The sequence below is a fragment of the Dipodomys ordii genome, unplaced genomic scaffold (assembly GCF_000151885.1).
Source record: "Dipodomys ordii isolate 6190 unplaced genomic scaffold, Dord_2.0 Scaffold100, whole genome shotgun sequence".
NCBI lineage: Eukaryota > Metazoa > Chordata > Mammalia > Rodentia > Heteromyidae > Dipodomys > Dipodomys ordii.
In genome coordinates this window covers 4,864,786-4,886,685 of record NW_012267316.1, presented here as the reverse complement: position 1 = coordinate 4,886,685, position 21,900 = coordinate 4,864,786, and the positions used below count along the sequence as shown (strand labels likewise).

At 38.2% G+C, this 21,900-nt stretch overlaps 1 protein-coding gene across 1 annotated transcript in view; it reads right to left on the bottom strand.

Moving 5' to 3' along the window:
* Window positions 1-21,900, bottom strand: part of Ptprm (protein tyrosine phosphatase, receptor type, M) — an 819,406-nt gene that overhangs the window by 311,957 nt on the left and 485,549 nt on the right. Inside the window, exon 11 of the mRNA XM_013027176.1 lies at window positions 17,890-17,992. Coding sequence (XP_012882630.1) covers window positions 17,890-17,992 — 103 coding nt within the window. The remainder of the gene's footprint in view (window positions 1-17,889; window positions 17,993-21,900) is intronic.

Here is a 21,900-nt window from a genome sequence, read left to right as displayed (position 1 = left end):
CTGAAAAAGATTAAAGAAAGCAAATCTCAAGGATGGAAAGCCGATCAGAAGTTTCTAGCTTAGTGAGCTGAATTAAAATTCGATTATCCTTTTAATGTATTACTTAGGCTCCTTTTGTTTATTAAGTTTCTCCACTCCTTGCCCAGTTCTACCACTACTCTGGAATTTCAACTAACACAAAATCTTCTGACAGTACTTGCAATATTAAAGTTCAGCCCGTGGTGAAAATGAATCTGCCCAAAATGTGACATCACTATATCAGAACTTTCCAATGGAAGGAAATTTAAAGTTTAATTTATACTAGGCTTTTCTACAAAAAAATTCTAAGGCCTTCACAAGGAGAATAAGAAATCTGCATTTATATAGAATAGTACATTAAGTATAACCTCGAAAAGAACATCTGAACATCTTTCATGTAGTTGCATAGACTTGAAAGTTCAAATGTGATAAAAATGATTTTAGCTTTCTCCTAACTTTGAGGTCTTTCAGAGGAATCCTGTAACAGATTGGAAATGGACTTAAATTTTGGTGTCCTAATTCATTGCATGATTAAACCCTTCATTGTTAAGTCCATTTTCTTATCCATTTATTCTATTTCTTATCAACATAAAATATTAGAGAGTTACCCAACTGGTTAACAGAAGGACAGACAGGGAGCAGAGGAGACAGGGAAGACGCCACGATCCTTTCATTGTGCTCTTGTTAAATCCTTTAAAACAAGCTTTATTCAATATTCCAGAGACTCAGAATCTTGCTACTTAATGGAACTTTAGAGCCACTTTGGCCCTGATTTGCAAGTTTTGATACAGTTCATACCTTCTCTATGTATAAAAAGAAGAGAGATTGGTATTGATATCTTTCTGAAGGCTACTATTTAGGGATAGTATTCATTATACAGAAAGCATGCAAAATAAGTGTGCAAAAAAGGTTTATTGGCAGACAACCACAAGAAATGGGATGCCTTTCTTGTTCTTTGTTCAGGTATAGTCCCTGACAAAACCCATTACCATTCACTGAAATAACACCCAAATAATGTGGCATGGTAAGACTTAACTAGCTTTTCACAAGTATGTTCCCAGTTTAACATGAGGAAAAATTGGCTCTGAATTCAATATGTTGCATCATTTTAGAATTCCTTAGATTCCTACCTGAAGCCTTATCATTAAGAGCAAATGGCCTTACACTGTTCTGAACTATTAAATTGCAAATGATAACTGTAAATTAGTTTCACAGACAGTGGGCACTGGATAATACATGGCAAAGCACCAGCATACCTTTGGGATTGAGCACCCTCTGTTAGCATCTTTAATTTGTCTTTTTCCTATTGTGATCTGAAGGCTGGTCATAAATTCCCATGAAATATTTCTGGGCCACCACAAATATACTTTATGTTCTCTCAGCTATAACTCATTACACAAAGCTTTCCTGGTACTGGTGAGTTACCAGTGCCAAGAGAGAGAGAGAGAGAGAGAGAGAGAGAGAGAGAGAGAGAGAGAGAGAAAGAGAGAGAGAGAGAGAGAGAGAGTGTGTGTGTGTGTGAATGTGTATGTGTTCTTAAGAGTTCAATTCCCTGTTGCTCTGCTAGTCAGGCATAAATTCTACTAGAATAAAATATTAATTATAGCTGAAAGATTGGATAAGAAATATGAACACAATTACCATTCCATACTGTGAACATAGGGCAGATTGGAAAAATTCTGTAGTCATTAAGGACTGTAATAACAACAATAACAACAGTAACAACAACAATAATAATAAAAGGATCATGTTAGACTTAGGCTGTGAAGCTTTCAAAAAGGACAACTGTCTTTAACCCTCCCAACAGGTACCATATTTGCAATAAATTTGTAAATCACTGAGAGTGATTTCTACTGCATTTTGAACAATGGAGACATTTTCCTTTGCATTTCCTATATCACCTGTTTATGTTTATCTTGATGCTATCATTATGACTTCATAACAAAAAAGATCACATATATAAAAGTAAAAATCAAGGGCTTGGCCCTGGTGCCTCATTCTTGTAACCCTAGCAACTCAGAAGACTGATATCAGTGATTTGAGGCCAGCCTGGGAAGGAAAGTCTAAGAGATTCCATCTCCAAATAGCCAAAAAACAAAACAAAATTAAATAAACAGACTGGAGGCATGACTCAAGTATTAGAGTACCAGCTGTGAGCAAGAAATATGACACTGCAAGGTCCTGAGTTGAAGCCCCACTACTGGCATTAAAATATAATTCAAGATCAGTTACTGTTATGAAAATTGCTCTATTAAACAGCCCTAGTAATTTCAGTAAAATTAGAAATCGAATACTAATAAAGATACCCCATCGTTCAGAATATTCTTACTATGGAAATCTTTTCGAAGAATTTTAGATTTTGGAGTATCTGGGATTTCGGAATTTCTTACTATGGATATTCAACTGGTCAAGTCTATCTCCAAATCTGAAAGGATTTGAAATCTAAAACTTTTTTTTGTCTCAAGCATGCAGCATAAGGAATATTATACTTATTTCAGAATCTTTCTGTCCTGAGCCATTTAATTGCTGTGGGTGATATGAACAGGGACGGGGTATGGTCACACAAGGAGCAGGTGCAAAAACAGGAGTGCCACTGAGTTCCACAACACTGAAGTGGAAGCTACCATCTACAGGGGCTGGTTCCAGCTTTCCCAACAAAACTATCCACCACCTACCAAGTCTTTCAACCTCTCATATCTCATGATTCCTGGCACAAAGACAGGGCAAATTGGGACATTAATAAATGTGAAGAAAACTATTTAACTCATTTTCTTCTGTTTGTCCTTTTCATGATTTTTCCATGCTCTAAGAACCCCTGAGTTACCCTCCCCCCCAGTATTCCTCAAAATATCAAAGATTTTCTCATTCAATTCTCACAGTGCCTGGCTCCTGGCAGGACTCTCCTACAGGGCATGAAAGCCAGGGTAGTCTTGCCCCACTAGCCCTGAGAGGAGAAAGGTCAGGGGAGTGGGGAGGGAGACCAGCTGAAGGGGCATGCTTAGCCAAATTGAAAGTACTCTTCCTGCCGCTAGAACCACTCCTGAAGTGACATGACCTATAATTCCTCAACTTCAGCACATTATTTCATATCTACATTTGCTTTTGGCAGTATTGGGTTTGAACTTAGGGCTTCAAATTTGCTTGAGTTTCTTGCTTGACTGGTGTGCTACCACTTGAGCCATGTCTCCAGCATGCTTTTCACTGGCTACTTTGGAGATAGAGTCTCATGGGTTTTTCTGCCTGAGTTGTCTTTGAACCATAATCCTCCATATCTCAGCCTCCTGAGTAGCTAGGATTACCAATATGAGCCATTGGTTCCTAGCTCATATATATTTTAATTACTAAGGTCAATTCAAAATGTTTCTTTGATCTTTGGGGAATAGTGATGGGAGAATTTAGTCCCAGAAGCCATCTTAGCCTTTAAGGTGGGCAGCCTCCCATCCCCTCTCCCCCATAGGTGGTCTGTGGCTTCTCCTCAACAGGAAGTCTGGGTTCACTAGTACAGTTACATGTGAGGCTTTTTTTCAGGAGACTACAGTTCTCTGATCTAATACACAGAATCCTTCAGAGAAGATTATGTGGAGGAGAAAGATATTTGAAAAACAGGGTATGGAAGGCAATACAGTATATTTTTATGCACAGAAACAAGTTTGAAATGGAGTTAGAGGAAAAGTTAAATTACGTTTCATTGTATAAATGCTCCAATACATCTAGTCTATTATTATTATTATTATTATATTATCTTTCCCCTACAATTTTTAAAGCTTCTTACCAAGGGTTCTTGAAGAACAAACTTCATTTCCAAAATGAATTTATAAAAAAGACTGACATTGTCATCTAAGAAGCAACATTAATAAAAGTGATCTTTGTTTCCTGGCAGTAAGGAATCCACAGTCTTTATTTTTTAATACAATAAAACTTACCTAAAAGCAGGTAGGGAAGGGTAGGGGTGATCCTAAGGGATTTCTGTAAACACGCAACTGTGGAGACCTGGCAACAGTAATTGATAATGAAACAAGCTAATATCATGATATGAAAACTGAGGTTTTACCATAGAATGAATAGCATTCTGCTCTTTGTCCCCAGTGAAAAAGAGAAATTACTAGATTGAAAGTCAGAGTTCCTTTCCTGAAAGCATTTAGCAAGGGATAGAACCTTTCCTCAAGAGTCCAGAACTGAGACAAAAAACATTTAGTCCTAATAAGTTCAGACATTTCTATGATGTACATTTCTTCAGTGAACTAAAAATGAACAGTCAAAGGGTACTTAAAAGCACCTCAAAATACTAAGGCATAAGGCTCAAGTTCAAGGACAGCCCAGACAGTCTATGAGACTCAATCATCAAAATAGTAAGTAAAAGGCAGGCTAGACTTGTGGCTCAAGTGGTAGAGCACCAGTTGAGCAAATGCAAGGTGCTGAGTTCAATGTCGGGTGCTGCCAAATGAATAAATTGGTAAGTAAATATGAATAAATGAGGAAATGAATAAATAAATAAAATGACCTAGCCCTCTAATGCAATTTTATTTATGCTCTAGCTTCTTAACATTACAAGACTAAATGCTTAGGGGATTGTGATGGAGCTTGGCCTGAGCCGCTCCCAAAGTATTTTAGTCTGAAAATAATAATGAAGAAAACTAAGAACATTGCTTCTAATAATTAAGCAATAAGGGTAGACTATATCATGACAATCTTGAAACAAAGGTAGAAGAAAGGGGAAAAAATGTCTGTTAATATGCAGAAGAGTCCATATCTGCAAAGGACAGTCAAGCACTTTGCTCCAGTCAGCAGCGAAGAGGCCCCATGACCCAGGGCAGTGGGGAACCAGGGCAGCAGGAAGGAGACAGGGTATCCAGGGCTCATCAACCCTGAGGATCGAAGTTCAGTATTTGGAGTTATTTAGAAAGTGCCTGGCTTTGGGGTAAGAGATTACAAGTCTATGAACCTTCCCAAACCTCAGTTTCTTCAACTGTCAAGGAATCTGGGATCTAACAGAGAAGGCTGCCCTGGGCAATTTAAAAGCATTCTATAAATGACCAAGCAGAGTCCTGGAACATTACAGCTCTTACTCCAAGTAGCAATTCTGATTTGCTATCATTATAGTTATCACATCTCTATCACAAGTTGCTCAGAAGACCATAATGGAGTTTGGGGGATATTACACTAGGACTTGGAGAATGTTCTAAGACAGGCTGAATAAAAGGGAGGCCATGTTATCTACCAGTTACTTCTGCTATTAATGGACAATAAGAAAAGTTTCCTACCTGGGGTATCGGCCATATGAGGTGCCATCCAATTTGTGTACAGATCATTAACTCTAGTTACTTGGTCATCTCTAGTTACCCTTGGGACATATATTATTAATGTGTCCCCAACTGATGAGGAAGATTGAGTCTCAGAAAAGGTGTATAAGCTTCCTCAGGTTATGGGTATATAACTCCATGCTGAGGCTGCACTGCATTGTAGTTCTTACCACTTTGTGCTTTCCTTCTGCCATAATTCCAAACTACAATGCTCTTACTGATGAAGGTCTTTGGATGGGGCAGGAGATCTTCTATATCATTGATGATATCAGAATGCACAAAGAACATTAATGCCCAGGGAATAAAAAGGGCAGCAGTGATTAGATATTTTAAGTATGCTACTAAGGCAGCACATCAAAGGAATGAAGCCCAAAGAGTAAATAGGTCAATATGTTTTGTAGAGAAAATACCTTTATCCTCTCTTATGTTAACAAAGTGGTTGAAAATTCTTATCTTCCAACTCCCTAATCCCTTTTCCCTTTTCATTTCTTTTTTGCTGGTACTGGGGCTTGAATTCAGGCCAGGTGCTATCCCTTAGCTTTTTTGCTGAAGGCTGGCACTCTACCACCCCACAAAGCTCTATGTCTGACTTATTTTTAACTGTTTAATTGGATTCCCTGTTGCACTGGCTTCCAACTGAGATCCTTAGATCTCACTCTCCTACTTGGCTAGAGTTACAACTGTGAGCCACCAGTGCTCAGCTTTTGCCTAATCTTTTAAGGACTATTCTTTTCACATGTTTTCCTAAAATTCGAAGAGAGGACTCTGTAATGCCCTTTTGTTTCCTCAGCTCATAGGAATTCATTTACAGAAAAACCATGTGAGAGTCTGCAAAGGAAATGCAGGTGCTGACTCCAGGAGAGCCAGGTAACAGATACAGACTTTCTTAAAGAAGAGATGGAGATGGTGTTTTGGAGAGAAAGTCTCTGCCCAGTGCAGGAATTTTCCTCCAGCTGTCTCCTGGTAACTCTTCCTTGTCCTATGAAAACCCTGTGCACCCTTGACTCACCCCATAAGTGACCCATCCATCTTCCAACCAAAAGCCTCAAATGCCCATTTACTTCCGGTGTCTCTACCCTACTCCCAGGTCATATGCAAATCAACTCTTAGTTTGCCCTACTAAAAACCTTTCTAGTTCAGTAATTTTAATAAAACAAAAAAAAATACTTACTGGGAGCTTGGCACAGATCCAGGATTAGAAATACTGAGTAATAATTTCATACGACAGTCCCTGTTTTTGAAAGGCCTGATGGTTTAGCAGCCAGTATATAAGAGTAGAGTGAGCTAGTTTGAGAAAATAGCAGGCCAGAGAAGACCCAAAGAGTTGTCAGTCACTCAGGCCATATCTCAGAGAAGGATGGAAAAAAATTGAGAGTAGTGAGTATATATGTATGTTTGAGGTAGGAGCCATATACAGAAGAAAGAAAATGGAAGAGGGGATTCCATTAAGAAAACATCACACGCAAAATACATATGAACTAAATGTCTCAGCACCCTGCACACTCTCAGGACTGAGGATGGTCCTCTCTCCACCTCTACATGATTCTTTCTCTGTATAGTTTCAGTTATCCAAAGTACAAAATATGAAATTAAAAATCCAAAGAAATAAAATTGTGGGTTCCAAATTGCATGCTATTCTGAGTAGTACGGTGAGTTGCTGGTCCAGTCTCACTCAGCCTGTGATGTATCCTGCCTTTCTGCACTATATATGCTGCAGTCCCCTTGGCCACTTAGTAACTGTCTCAGTTATCAGATTAACTATTGTGTATCTCAGTGTTTGTGATCACATCATCCTTATCTTACCTAATTATGGCCTCTGTGTGGAATACCAGTCAGCAATTTTATTAAGTTATAATTATGATTTATTAAGTTATTATTACTATGGTTCTGTTAATTGCTACTGTTAATATTTTATATACTTAACTGTGAATTAAACTTTATTACAGATATGTATGGATAGGGAAAAACATGGTATATAGACAGTTTAGCAGTAGTTGTGATTTCAGGAATCCCTAGGGGTCTTGGGAAGTATCCTCCAATACTGCCAGTTCCAGCTGGAGGGTGGCTCCCAGGAGGCTCTCATAGAAAGTGACTAAATGACAGAATCCTTGCATATTAGAGGAAACATGGCTTTATCTGCAGACCATGTACAGCCCAGATGGGTTATTCTGAAGCAGGCGAATGAAAGCTCTGATAGCAGAGTTAAGACATGGATTGGAGATGTCAGAAACAGAAGTGTGCATGGAGGCAGTCATTAATGGTGTGGATGGATAGGGAAGGATAAATGTTCTAAAGAGACAGTACAGATAGGCAAACAGACCATGACCTTCCTGATGGGATCTGTCTGGATGGCTGAAATGGCTTATTTGAAATAAATTTTCTGAATTTCTTTTCTCAATAAAAATGAATGAATGAATGAATAACTGATTGATTCAGGGTAAAGGCTTGTTGTTCTTTTATGCTTCTCCACTATAGGGAAGGGTCATGGTATCTAACTTTTATTTAAAGATCAGAATATGAACTCAAAACTCTACTTGCTGAATAGTTAAAGGGAGGTCTTGGGTCTCTGTTTTCTTAACTGGAAAAGTTTTCAGGTGATAATTAGTTCTGTTGGCAAAGGAAAGAATGAGTTTCAGGTTGATAAACATTTACCTCACGATTAATTAGGTTGGAGGTACTGAATAGTACTCAGAAAGGAAATAATGAAAATCCTATTACATTTACATACATTTTTTGTGTAATTTGGATTTGGAAAATAGTCACTCACAAGATTAAGTCCATAAATCAAATTAAGGCTCCCAATTGCTGGCCCAGACCTCATGTGTGTATTTTCAATTTTATTAACTAGGATGACCACTTTCACATCCCTCAGACATTTCTTTATTTTTCTTCTTTATGATGTTTATTTTCCTTTTTTATCTTTAAGGAGTTTCAATTCAACATATCAGTTAGTGAGTACTATGCATCTTGATCAAAGTCATCATCATTCTCTCCCATCTTTCCCAACCTTATCATCCCTTCAATTTTTCTAGTTCCATTTACACACACACACACACACACACACACACACACACACACACACACACCACACCACACCACACCACACCACACCACACCATATTATGACTGCATTTCCCCATCCTTTCTCACTCTATTCGCTCATTCTCATACATTTCTTCTATCCAATGAACCTGAAGACCAATGGTCCTCCCTGGTCACTTCCTACTTTCCCATTTAGTTTCAGCTTTCCTAATTCACTCTCAGGAAGACATGGTGGGGATTCCCTGCATGTGGCTGGTCAATCTGGATATATCAAGTAGCACTAATCACAGCCAGCACCCTGGCCTAAAGACAGCCAGCGCCGGTGAATGAAGAGTGACTGAATCATGGCCAACAGTCATCCCTAAAGCTCCCATAGTATTTGTCATTGGGAAGTGGGGCTGTGGCTCAAGTGGTAGAGTGCTAGCCTTGAGCTCAGGGACAGTGCTCAGGCCCAGAGTTCAAGCCCATGACCGACCAAAAACTGACCCCCCCAAAAAACACCATAATATTTGTCAGCGTAACAATGAGATGTACAAGTTGTTATGTGGAAAAACGAAATTAACAACTTTGGTGGGGGGGGAGGAGGAGGATCGGGTAGGGAGTGGAGGGGTATGGGAAGGGAGGGGAAGGAAGGGAAGGGTAAACAAAGGAGGAGGCAACAATGCTTGATAAGAAATGTACTCATTATCTTGCCCATGTAATTGCAACCCCTCTGTACAGTATTTTCACAATAAAAAATTAAAATTAAAAAAATATTTGTCAGTGTAATGAAGGGTTAGGATTTCAACTAGATGCTTGTACCTCATCTTTGTCTCTTCTTTGTCTCTTCCCCTTTGCAATACCTTTCAGATTACAACACACACTTCTTGTCCAGTCATCCATCCACGTTCCCTGTCCTTTTAATTTTAGTTTGTTTTTGAAATAGGGCTTTACTAACTTTGCTTGAGTTTGCCTCAGTCATTCTGTCTGCCTTCTGAGTAGTGGGAATTACAGCTCTGAACCAACCCTGCCCACCCATTCTCTCCTTTCACTTTTTATTCCCTTTCCTATAGCTGACATTCATAGCAAAACATATTCATATGCACATACCCCTGAACAATACATATCTTTCATGATCCAGCTTCTTGGCCCCAGAGTTTTATTGCCTTTCAAAACTCTTAGCAGACTTCCTATGTGCAGGACACTTGTCTCTGTCCTAATCACTACTACAGAGGCCCAAATCCCACAGTGGTTTCCCTCTCATCTACTTCCACTGCATCACCAGTGAGTACTGAATGAAATGTTATCCTAACCCAGCTTTACAAGAAAATCTGGTTTCACCCTTGTGTGGGAAAGCTCAGGATCCAGGATATTTGGAAATTTGTAATGGTCACAAAATTATTCAGAGAAAGATGGATATAAAAGTAAGTTTACGGAAGTGGCGCTGTAGCTCAAGTGGTAGAGCGCTAGCCTTGAGCTGAAGAGCTGAGGGACAGTGCTCAGGCCCAGAGTTCACACCCGAATACCGACAAAAAAAAAAAAAGAAAGTAAGTTTACACAGCTCCAGAAAATATGTTCTTTCCCTGTATCATTGTAGCTCAGTTTAAAAGTTACGTCACCCACATGGCCTAATAAGCTGAAGAATCTTTTGATTATTGGTAAGAATGTAAACTAGTACAGTCACTATGACAAAGAACCCGAAGTTCCAAAGAAAGCTAGAAATAGAGCTCCCATAAATCCAGATATCTTCTTGTAGGCATAAACCTGAAGAAGTAAAAATCAGCATACAATAGAGATACCTGCACAGTATATCAATTTACAATAGCCAAGTTATGAAATCAGCCATCAGCCTCTAGCTCTGTCCTCTAGGCTGATTCTCAGATGAATGGACAATGAAAATGCACATGCGTACATGCACACGTGCACACACACACACAGATATTATTCAGCCCTAAAAAGAACAAAAATAAGAACAAAATGATGTTGCCTGTTAGAGGTCATTATGTTAAACAGCAAAAAAAGATGAGCTGAGAGTAAAGGATGGATTTCTAGGTGAGGGAGATAGTATAGGCAGAGAATGAAAGCTTAGAGACCAAAGATGGCAGGAAGTTAGATACTATCAAATAATAATGTATGCAAAGACATACTGCAGTGAAACCCATTCATTTGTTCCATTAATATGCCTTAATTTTAAGTTTAAAATTTAATTTTAAAAAGTAAATACTGTAGGAGGAGAGACTGATTTCATCTACTGAAAAACATTTCATCTGACAGCTCAGGAGGGAGAGGCAGGAATACTGCAAGTTCAAGGCCAGCCTGGGCTACAAAATTAAAACGTACTAATTTAAAAATAAAGTTATTTTCAAATTTATATTACAGAATCTTTAGAAAATTCTTTTAATGGAGGAGAGGTACTAGGTTTAACTCAAAGCCTCGTGCTTGCTAGGCTGACATAATACCACTTGAGCTTGCCTCAAGCCTTGTTTTTCCTGGTTCCTGTCTAGGGATATGTCTGAACTGAGATATGCCTATCTTAGGTTTCCCCTTGTTAGTGGGATCACAAGTATGCAACACTGCATCCATTTTTCCTCCGTAAAGATAAAGTCCCATAGACTGTTCTGCCAATCCTGGCCTGGAGTTGCAATCCTCAGTTCCATGCAAGCCAGATGTACACGCCACTGCAGAAAGCTACCACTTAAGAAAGGGTCCTGCAAGCCTTTCTGTTCAAGGCTGGCTTAGAACCCAACCCTCCCATTCTCAGCATTCTAAGTAAGTAGGTTTGTGAGTGTGAGCAACTGATGGCTGGCTTTCAGAATCTTTAGATATTAAAGTCAATTTTGTATGATGAGATTTTCTACTAAAGGATATAAAATCTCAAAATAATGTTATCATTCATTCTGGCAAGAAAACATTATAGAAAGGTATACTTCATTGTGAGTAAGTAACAAGAGATGAACACTATTTTTAAGTCACTATTTAACTGATTCCTTTTAACCAGAATCAAACTCTTCAACAAAACTGTTCAAATTACAGGGAGATTTTTAGGATATGAGGAATAAATTATAATATAAGCATAGGTCCAAATGGACCTACAGTGGTAGATGAGTCACAAGTATCTCTGTCTTTTAAGGAAATGGAAGAGGAATTCAATTCTTCGAGGATGAGTACAGCACTCGACTCCCTACATTATAAATATGACATGTCTCACTGGCTGTTTGTAAATATGTCACATTGTAAATTTTACTGTTGCTAAATAATCTTTCATAGTAGTCACATACAGAAGATTAGTTTCTTTTGCTTTCTGACTAAGTTTATTCAGCTGAGCTGTTAATACGTATGATTAGGTGATGATTCAGATATCACCAGAAAGATACTTAAAGAGTGTTGAACTTTCTTCAGGAGTCGGGATAGAGTTCACTACTTTCCAATAAGGTCAGTTCTTCAGAGTAAGGGCCGGAATTCAATTCCCAATGCCCTCTCTGCAATTCTTGAAGGCTTGCTAGGGGGGTTGATATGTAAAGAGAAACAAGACAAATGACTATTGGTAAGGTTTGAAGGGGGCCACAGCAAGGACAAATGGTCACATTTAAGCAATTGTATCCTAATTTCAAAGTACATTTGACATGTTTAAAGACACTAGCTAATTTAACCTGGAGAAGAAGCTCATGAGTTTGGCAGCCTAAATGGCTCCTTATATAACAAAGGTAACTGGATGTTCAAGAAGAATCAATAGAACCAAAGTCTCTTCCTTTGGACTTAGAGACAGAATCGAATTGGTGCTACAGTTTAAGGTTTCTTTTGTTTGTTTGTTTTCCAATATCTGGTTCATACTTCATAAGATCCGTATTCTAAACCATAATCAATTATATGCAAACAGTTATATTGCAATTTTTTTCTATTTTTTTTGTATGTGTCAGCTTGAACTCAGGGCCTCCGTGCTGTACCTGAGCCTCTTTGTGCTCAAGGCTAGTGTTCTACCACTTGAGCCACAATGCCACTTCCAAGTTTTAAGTAGTTAATTGGAAATAAGAGTCTCAAAGGGACTTTTCTTCCTGGGCTGGCTTTGAACTGTCATCCTCAGATCTCAGCCTCCTGGATAGCTAGGATTACAGGTGTGAGCCACCAGTGCCTAGCTATTTTGCAATTTCTAATACAGAAAAATTCTTAAAACACAATGCATGCTTATCTCCTATCACTCACAATAATGATATCTTCCTTATTAAACTTCCTATCTAACACAGATTCAATGATCACTCCTGTGCTGAGTTCTCTTAACTAGAAATGGCAATCTGGTGATCAGGTGGGGACATGCAGATAAGCTGATGGCCTACTGCAGAAATGATCTCATTTCCCATTTGGTGCTAGGATCAAGTCAAATAGAAAATATATAGCACATTTTCTGAAAATAAATACAACTCCTTCACTGCCTAGTTTTCTTCAATACATATGCAACACACACACACACACACAAGCAAAATCACAGAGCATTTTTGTTAGCACAAGAAAAGCAAAGAGCTTATGTAAAACTCGTAATTTATTTGGAGTTGCTCTCTGACTGTCAGAATACAGGGTTCCCTCTGATGGACTGCATCTATATAGAACGAACCATGGAGAGAAGGAGAAACGAAGTCACCTCAATGAGTAAAAGAATATTAAGGTATTTCCCTGTCTTATTAAAGAAAAAAGTTGAAATAAAGCATAGACATTAAACTTCTAACTTAGTTTACTGGTTAGAATGATGGAATTTATGTTCTTGTTGGCCACATCAAGATTGAGATAATGTGATGATCATTAAGCTGATGTGATGATCATTAAAAAGACAATAATTATTTGCAGTGAGAACTGAGTGCAATTTCAGGAATCTGCCTTAAACAAGCTGAGTATTTGCATGGAATCAATATACAAGCACCTCACCTAGTGAAATGTGTAAATGAAGTACCAACACCAATGAATTTCCAACCCCAGTGAATGTGGATCAAACAAAATCAAATCAATTGAGAGAACAAGCTTTAGAAATCATACAATGACAGTCTTTTTGAACACATAATGCTGTGCAAAATTCAAGAAAGCAAACAGATGTTCAAATCCCTTTCCCTTCTTTCTTCTAGTGTTTGTTTTAGCATTTGGGAGAGACTTTCTTGTATTGCAGTTTGATTACATGAGCATTTTGTAAACTTCCAGATGTGTTCAAATGTTTTAATCTACATTATGGCTTTATAATCTAGGTCCATAAGATTCTCTAATCAGAGTGCTTATATCTCTAAACATTAAATGAAACTAAGAATTGTAATATACCTCATTCATTTTGAGAGGATGATGGATTTTTCCCCCAAACTCATCTTCTCTATATATTGGCCTTCCATCTCTTCAATAGATAATTATGTTGTGATATGTAATAAATCTCTTGAAGAGAACATACACTCTTCTGCTCAAAAGAAGATGAAAGAGAACAAAAAACGTTGACAGTTAAGGTTGAGTTAATTTTCTCTCTCTTATTTATACCATGATAATTTGCTCACTTTAAGATAGTCATCTGCCTGGCACTGGTGGCTCACACCTGTAATCCTAGCTACTCAGAAGGCTAAGATCTGAGTATTGCCGTTTGAAGCCAACCCAGGTAGATAAATTCATGAGACTCTTAACTCCAATTAGCCAACAAAGATCTACAAGTGAAGGTATGATTTAAGCGGTCGAGTTCCAGACAAGAAGTGAGGCCCTGACTTCAAGCTCCAGTATTGGTACACACACACACACACACACACACACACACACGCACGCACGCACGCACGCACGCACGCACGCACGCGCGCGCGCATGCGTGACAGATAGACAGGTCTTCTTCCTACTGAGGTGGTATGCTGGTATCCATAGTGGCTTTCCCTGTAATGTTTACTGAATAGTTTCTCAGGAGTGTCAATCCTGATTCTAGCAATTTGGATTATGGGCAGATAACAAGTATATTAATCTCAATATGCTAAAGCTGTGTGTTCAAGAAGCAGCAATCTAGTTGGAATGCAAAGTGGTCCTGGAAATTTCAATTAATAATGAGGTAATATTTAACCAAAGAAGTGTTGTAATGGTCTTGGAAGCCAGGGTGTTATAATAATTGTATATTAGGGTGTACAATGGGACCCAATTTCAGCTGACTTCAGAAATGATTTTGCCATGGTGAAATGAAGTAAAAGTGGACATCATCCAGGTAGTTTGGACTCTGATAAACATTTCAATCTTTTGTTTTCCTTCTTTTTTTTATAGAAACAAGAATAGAACATCTGAGGACATCTGTAAGTTAACTAACTAGTAAGGTCCTAAAGCTGCTTCAACAAAGTATAAAACTAAATAATAAGCCAGGACCAAAGAAACATAGGTCCCATGGTTTCCCTTATTTGCAATATGTAGTATATGTCTGAGTCAAGCAGAAAAGGTCAGATAAGGTGATGTTAGGGAAATGAACCCTAAGATATGTATTCAAATGTATTTTTTTCTTTCATGAGATTTTTTCTAACACATTTATAAGATTATTTCTTTGTTGCTTTGTATGTCCCTCCCCCACAGTATAACCCCTGCTTTCACTGTATTTGATGTCGGTATAATTTGTGGAGGGGAAGGGGAAAAACAAATTGTTTAAATAGGGATACAGGTGGCCCATTGCAACAATGAGATGTACAAGTCATTATGTCGAAAAATGAACTTTACAACTTTGGTGGGGGGGATTGGGGGGAGTGGGGGGGGAGGATGGGAAGGGATGGGAAGGGGAAACAAAGGAGGAGGCTACAATGCTTGATAAGAAATGTACTCATTATCTTGCCCATGTAATTGTAAACCCCCTGTACAGTATTTTCACAATTAAAAAAAGAATGCCTTACCAAGGCATAGCAGAAAATCTAAATGGTAGTTTGCAAGGCACTGGATACTTTAAAAAGACAGAAAGAGAGTGCCAAAAGAGAAATTCCTTCAAAATGTAGACATGGTAAAGTCTAATAGACATGGATAGAATCTGAATAAAAGGATTTGAGGATAAAATACAACAAAAAATTTAAATATGTAAAAAGAACACAAGAGAACAGAGAGTAACTGGCTACTTTTTTATTTTTATTTTTTTCAGTCCTGTGGCTTGACCTCAGGGCGTGGTCACTGTTCCTTAGCTCTTTTGCTCAAGGCTAGCACTCTACCATTTCTGGCTTTTTCTGTTTATGTGGTACTGAGGAATCAAACCCAGGGCTTCATGCATACTAGGCAAACACTCTACCACTAAGCCATATTGCCAGCCCATAACTGGCTACTTTTAAGAACTGATTAAGACTTCTGCTTCTTTCAGCTGGGAGTTGGTAATATCAGGTAACCTTCAACCTTTCTGATTGTTATTGCAATTCTTCACAATAAAAGTACTCCCAACACTGTACCAATCATGGCTGTTATCTATCACTGAATCTGGGTAACCATTAGGATGTTTCCAAAAAATACTGTTCCCAAGGCTCTGGTCAATGTATAAATTTTTATTTAATGTACAATAAACTTTTTTTTTTTGGGTCGGGTCTTGGGGCCTGGGCACTGTCCCTCAGCTCTTCAGCTCAAGGCTAGCACTCTACCACTTGAGTCACAGTGCTACTTCCGGGTTTTTTCTTTTTGCTTATCTCGTGCTGAAGAACCCAGGGCCTCATGCATGCAAGGCAAGTGCTCTACCACTGAGCCACCTTCCCAGCCCCTACAATGAACTTTTTGAAATGAAAAAAACTCTGACCCCAGGGTATAGACACAACTGTTTTGTAGTCAGGACTGAGGAATGTGTGCATTGGATCATACAACTTAGTTCAAGCATTCAACAAGCACAAATCTACATAGGCAGCCCCACGAGTAGCAAGCACATCATTCTTTTCAGTAGTAATGCCATCTCAAACCCAGATAGTGCAGCTCTGCCTTCTTTCATAGTTCTTACGAACTGCATCTATGACAGCAAATTCGAATGCTTACAAAAGGTATCATGTTGCATAGTTAAACAGTAAATTCACAGAATTCTGTGAATTTACAGATAAAAATTCCCATGATTCTACCCTAACCTGATGCTACTTGGTGTTATGAGCTTACATTTGCATATATGTTATTAACTGGAAAAAGCCCAACTGTTTGTCCTATGACAGTGCAGAGAAAATGTGATGTAATATAGTTCTAAAAGGAACCATGGACCAACTGTACACAGCCTGGGCTATGAATAGAAAAGTTACCTGGTGCTATTCACAATAATAGATTATATGGAAGAGAATCCATTCTGATGACAAAAGTAAAATATTGAAATATCTGTGAAACAAGTAGAAATTTCATTTTCTCAGGTTAATAAGCTTTTGACAAGCATATACTCAGGATTATTCTGCCATTCTTTTGCTCCTTCCTAGGAAGAATAATTTAATTTATGCATTCACTATAAAAGTTACACTTTATAATTCTTAGTTATGTAAATCATAATAGAATGAGAAATTGGGCCTAGATATTGGTAATAAACTTAAATCTGTTCAAATAAAGACTTTATAATACTCTTTACAAGCATTTGTTCCTCTTTAGAAAACAAGTATAGCCAGATATAGTGGTGTGTGACCATAATTCAGACTATGGGAGGGTAGAATTAGGAGGTTATAGTTCAAGGCTAGCCTAGACAAACATTTTAGAGGGACTCTATGTGAAAAGCATACTAAAATTAAAAGGACTAATGCTGTGGATCAAGTTGTATGACACTATGCTACAAAGTGCTATGCCCTGAGATTAATTCTCAATACCACCAAACCCTTCCCTGCAAAAAAAAAAAAAAAGTAAAAATTTCTTTGGTAGTTTGGTTCATTCCTGTAATCTTAATTGCTTAAAAGATCAGTAGGATCATGGTTTAAGTCAAAAAATGTTTTTGAGACCCCACCAAGACCAATAAAGAGAATGTGGTGGTGCACACCTATAATCTTAGCTATATTCAGTAGTATAAAAGAAAATCATGGTCCTGGGCTGGCATAAGTAAAAAGCGAGACCCTATCTCAAAAGTAATCACAGCAAAGAGCTGGAGGCATGACTCAAGTGGTTGAGTACTTGCCTTGCAAGCACAAATCCTTGAGCTCAAACCTAATAAATAAATAAATAAATAAATACATAATAAAAATAAAGAACTCTAGAATCAAATAAAAAATTATGAGAATAATCCTACATTAAATATTCAATTGAGTAGCCAGTTTCTGAAGTTGAATGGCATAAAAATCTAAGTAAACATATTAAAAGGTCCACTTTAAAAGAGAGAGAATGGAGGGGAAGAGAAAGGAGCTCAAGACCAAAATGTTGTCTGCCCTTAGGCAAATGAACTGCAGCAAGCAATCACCAGTGGGAAGTAAAGGCCTCCTCTACAAACCAGTGTTTTTTTCCTTTAGCTTCCAAAGAACAACTCGCTTTAATCAGAACAACACAGGACTGTACATGCAGACTGAAGTTTGTAGCAAATCCCCAGGAAAAATATTGGAGAAATCAACTTCATTTTTTCTTTCTTCTCTCTAGAGCCAGCCAACCCTCCCCTGCTCCATACCTGACAGGTGCGCCTCTGCTCTGTGCAGGTTTCAGCAGGACTGTCACTGTGTTGTCAGTTTGATTTAAAGGTGTCTCAAGTTCATAAGCTGGCATAGACGGTGCTAGGAAAAAAAAAGCATTAGACGGTAGACACATTATTTATGGATAATCTTTGTAATTTACTCTTTTACAAAAAAAAACAATCACTAAGTTTTTAATACTCTTAGTTTAAACTGCAGCTATTAACTTGACCACAAGCAAGGTTGATGAGTATTGTCTACACAGAAAAGTGAGAAGCTGCTAAAATTAGCACATACTGAGTGCCTTCTCTGATCCTGAGTTGAAATTGGGGCACATCGCAGGTCTTAGTGAAGTTCTGTTTTGTGACTGGGATCCTGGCTAAATGGATGTAGTCTGCTGTCAAAAATATTTATCAAGCTGGAAATCTGTAACTGGTGCACTGTAATATAAACATGTGATAGTCACTAAAAGATTTAAACACATGCTTAAGTTTGGAAATAATCAATAGGACCATAAAACTGAACTTTACCGTTTTTCTATCAAAGTCAAGGTTTCTCACATATCAAAGAACCCTCCTGGGCCAGGCACCAGTGGCTTATGCCTCTAATTCTAGCAACTCAGATCTGCCAGTTGGGCAGGAAAGACCATGAGACTCTTACCTCTAATTAACCACCAGAAAACCAGAAGTAGCTTGTGGCTCTGGCAGAGGGTTATCCTTGAGGGAAAAAGCTCAGTTACAGTGCTCAAGCCCTGAGTTCAAGCCCTACAACCACCATGACCACCATCCACAAGAACCCTCCTAGAGTTTAAGGAAAGTGGTGGAGGCCACAGGGACTTACTGGAGCCGGTAATAACCAGACACACATGGGAACTGAAGAATGATCTAGTGAATTCGACTTTTGGATGTGTTTCATTTAAATCAGTGTAATAACCTCAGAACCATCAGAGTTAGGCATCTCAGAAGATGAGAAACTATTCTCCACAGATATGAGTTCAAAGTAACAGAGACACAAAAAGAGCATTACAAGCAAATAGAATTTCACAAATATTAGTTCTCTTCCCAAAGTGAAAGCAATTTCCAGGCCATTTGCTGACATTCTTTCTTCTCACCATATGTCCCAGCTCTTTTCAGTAATTATGCCCCACTCTGGACAAGACAAATCACCATGTGGATCTGTGATGTGTCTTTGAGGGGGAGGCACTGTTTTCTATACCCACAGAAAGAGGTGCTCTGATGGAGAAGCTGGAAACTGTTTCTTTCTCCCAAAAATAGTTCTTTTTAATGACATATAAAAATGCTTTTATGTAACAGACATACTTTGTTCCTCAGTTTTGCTAGGCAAATTCTTTTTTTAAATATATTTTTATTGTAAAGATACTATACAGAGGGGTTATAGTTATATGAGCAAGGTAATGAGTACATTTCCTATGGAGCATTGTTACCCCCTCCTGTTTTCCCCCCTACCATCCCCTCTTCTCCCCACCTACCCAATTCCTCCCTCCCCCACCTCGAAGTTGTAAAGTTCATTTTCACACAGTGTCTTGTACATCTTGTTACAATGGGTCAATCCTTATCCTTGTTTCATCATTTTGTTATTTCCCTTCCCCTCCCCAAATTAGAAAAATGTATATTTACAATTCAGGACACTGGAATCCAATATAGTGAAAACAGGGGTTATACCATGGGGAAGAACATACAAAAGAAACAAAAAAAATCACATAGTACATTATAAGAACACTAAAAACAACAGCAACAAAGATAAAACCTTTTATGTCCCTATATTGGGGTTCACTTCTCTTAGCATCCTCTTATATGGTCATATGTACATAGCTTTTGAGCTTTTCTGCTTGTCCTAGACATATACTAGTTATTGCAGATAAGGGAAACCATGGGACCTATGTTTCTTTGGGTCTGGCTTACTCCACTTAATATAATTTTTTCCAAGTCTTTCCATTTCCTAACAAATGGGACCATGTCATTCTTTCTGACATTTCATTTTCTTGATCCATTCATCTACTGAGGGGCATCTGGGTTGGTTCCATATCTTAGCTATGGTGAATAATGCTGCAATAAACATAGTTGTGCTGGTAGCTTTAGTATGGCCTTGTTTGTGATAGTTTGGTTAAATGCCCCAAAGTGGGATTGCTGGGTCATAGGGGAGCGCTATGTGGAATTTTTGAGGATCCTCCATACTGCTTTTCAAAGTGGTTGAGCAAGTTTACACTCCCACCAACAATGCAGTAGTTTTTCCTCTTGGTCATATCCCCTACAGCATCTGTTCTTATTATAGCCATTCTAACTGGGGTGAGGTGGAATCTCAATGTTGTTTTGATTTACATTTCTTTTATGGCTAGATAAGTTGAGCATTTCATGTGTCTATTGGCCATTCTTATTTCCTCTTCAGAGAAGTTTCTTTTTAAGTCTTTAGCCCATTTATTCAGGTTGTTGTTCCTTTGAAGATTCCTTTTTAGAGGATTCAATTTTTTTGAATTCTAAATATATTTTAGATATGATATCCTTGTCTTTTGTATAGTTAATTAAGATCTTCTCCTAATCTGTGGGCTTTCTATTGATCTTGCTAGCTATGTCCTTTGCTGTGCAGAAGCTCTGAAGTTTCATGCAATCCAATTTTCTTTGATTTGAAATCCGAATTTCTTTGATTTGTTGTGTTTCTAGTTCTTTATTAAGAAAATTTCGGCCTGTGCCTAGGAGACCTAGAGTTGCTCCTATCCCTTCCTGTAACATTGTCAGGGTGTCTGCCTTTTTGCTTTTTTTTGGGGGGGGGTCCAGTCATGGGGCATGAACTCTGGGGCTGGGCGCTGTCCCTCAGCTCTTCAGCTCAAGGCTAGGGCTCTAGCCCTTGAGCCATAACACCATTCCCAGCTTTTTTCTTTTTGCTTATGTGGTGCTGGGGAACTGAAACCAGGGCCTTAGGCATGTAAGGCAAGCACTCTACCACTGAGCCACCTTCCCAGCCCCAGGATGTCTGCTTTTATCTCAAGGTATTTGATCCATTTGGAGTTGATTCTGGTGTAGGGTGATACATAAGGATCTAGCTTTAGTTTTCCACATATGTTTAACCAATTTTGCCAGCACCATTTACAGAGGAGGCTGTCTTCCCTCCATGCTATTTTTTAAAGCTCCCTTATTGAAGATTAGATGGCTATAGGTCTGTAGGTTCATTTCTGGGTCTTCAGTTCTATTCCACTGGTCCTAAGGTCTGTTCTTATGCAGTGCCGAGGTGTTTTGATTACCATGGCTTTGTAGTAGTTTGAAATTTGGTATTGATATTCCTCCAGCACTGTTCTTTTTTTCTGCTAAGGATTGTTTTTGCTATTCTGGGTCTTTTATTGTTCCATATGAATTTTGTGATTGCTTCTTCTATTTCATTGAAGAAAGTGGTTGGGATATTTATAGGTATTGCATTGAATTTTTATATGGCCTTTGGCGGTATTGCCATTTTCACTATGATAATCCTCTCAATCCAGGAGCATGGGAGGTTTTTCCACTTCCTTAGTTCTGCTTTAATTTCCTTTTTCACCTAACCAATTTTCTCCATTCAAAATTAATTCCAAATCATAACACAGAATTATTCCTTGGATGTGAGACCATCTCCTTCTCTCAGATCCATGAAAATAGAATGTAAATCTCATGAACTGAAACTATTTTTTTTTCTTTTTACCAAATGAGGTCTGACTGTTTTCCCAATCTGGCCCTTATTTCCTGAGCATCATTAATCCTCTTTGTTCAGCTTCCTGAGTAACAGGGACTTGTGCCTGGCAACTTTTTAATATTGAAATTAAATATCTACTCTTGATGAGCCTACACAGGCTAACTGAAATGTCAAGTTTCCTTGCTTTTGGATGGCATTATCTGAATCCCAAATATTAATAGTGGTCAGATTCACTTTGCTTGGAATATTTAACTAATAAATATGAGCAAAGTGAATACTTTTTGGTAAAAGAGTATCTTCTTAAAAATGATTACTGAAATATGTTTTCCATTAGA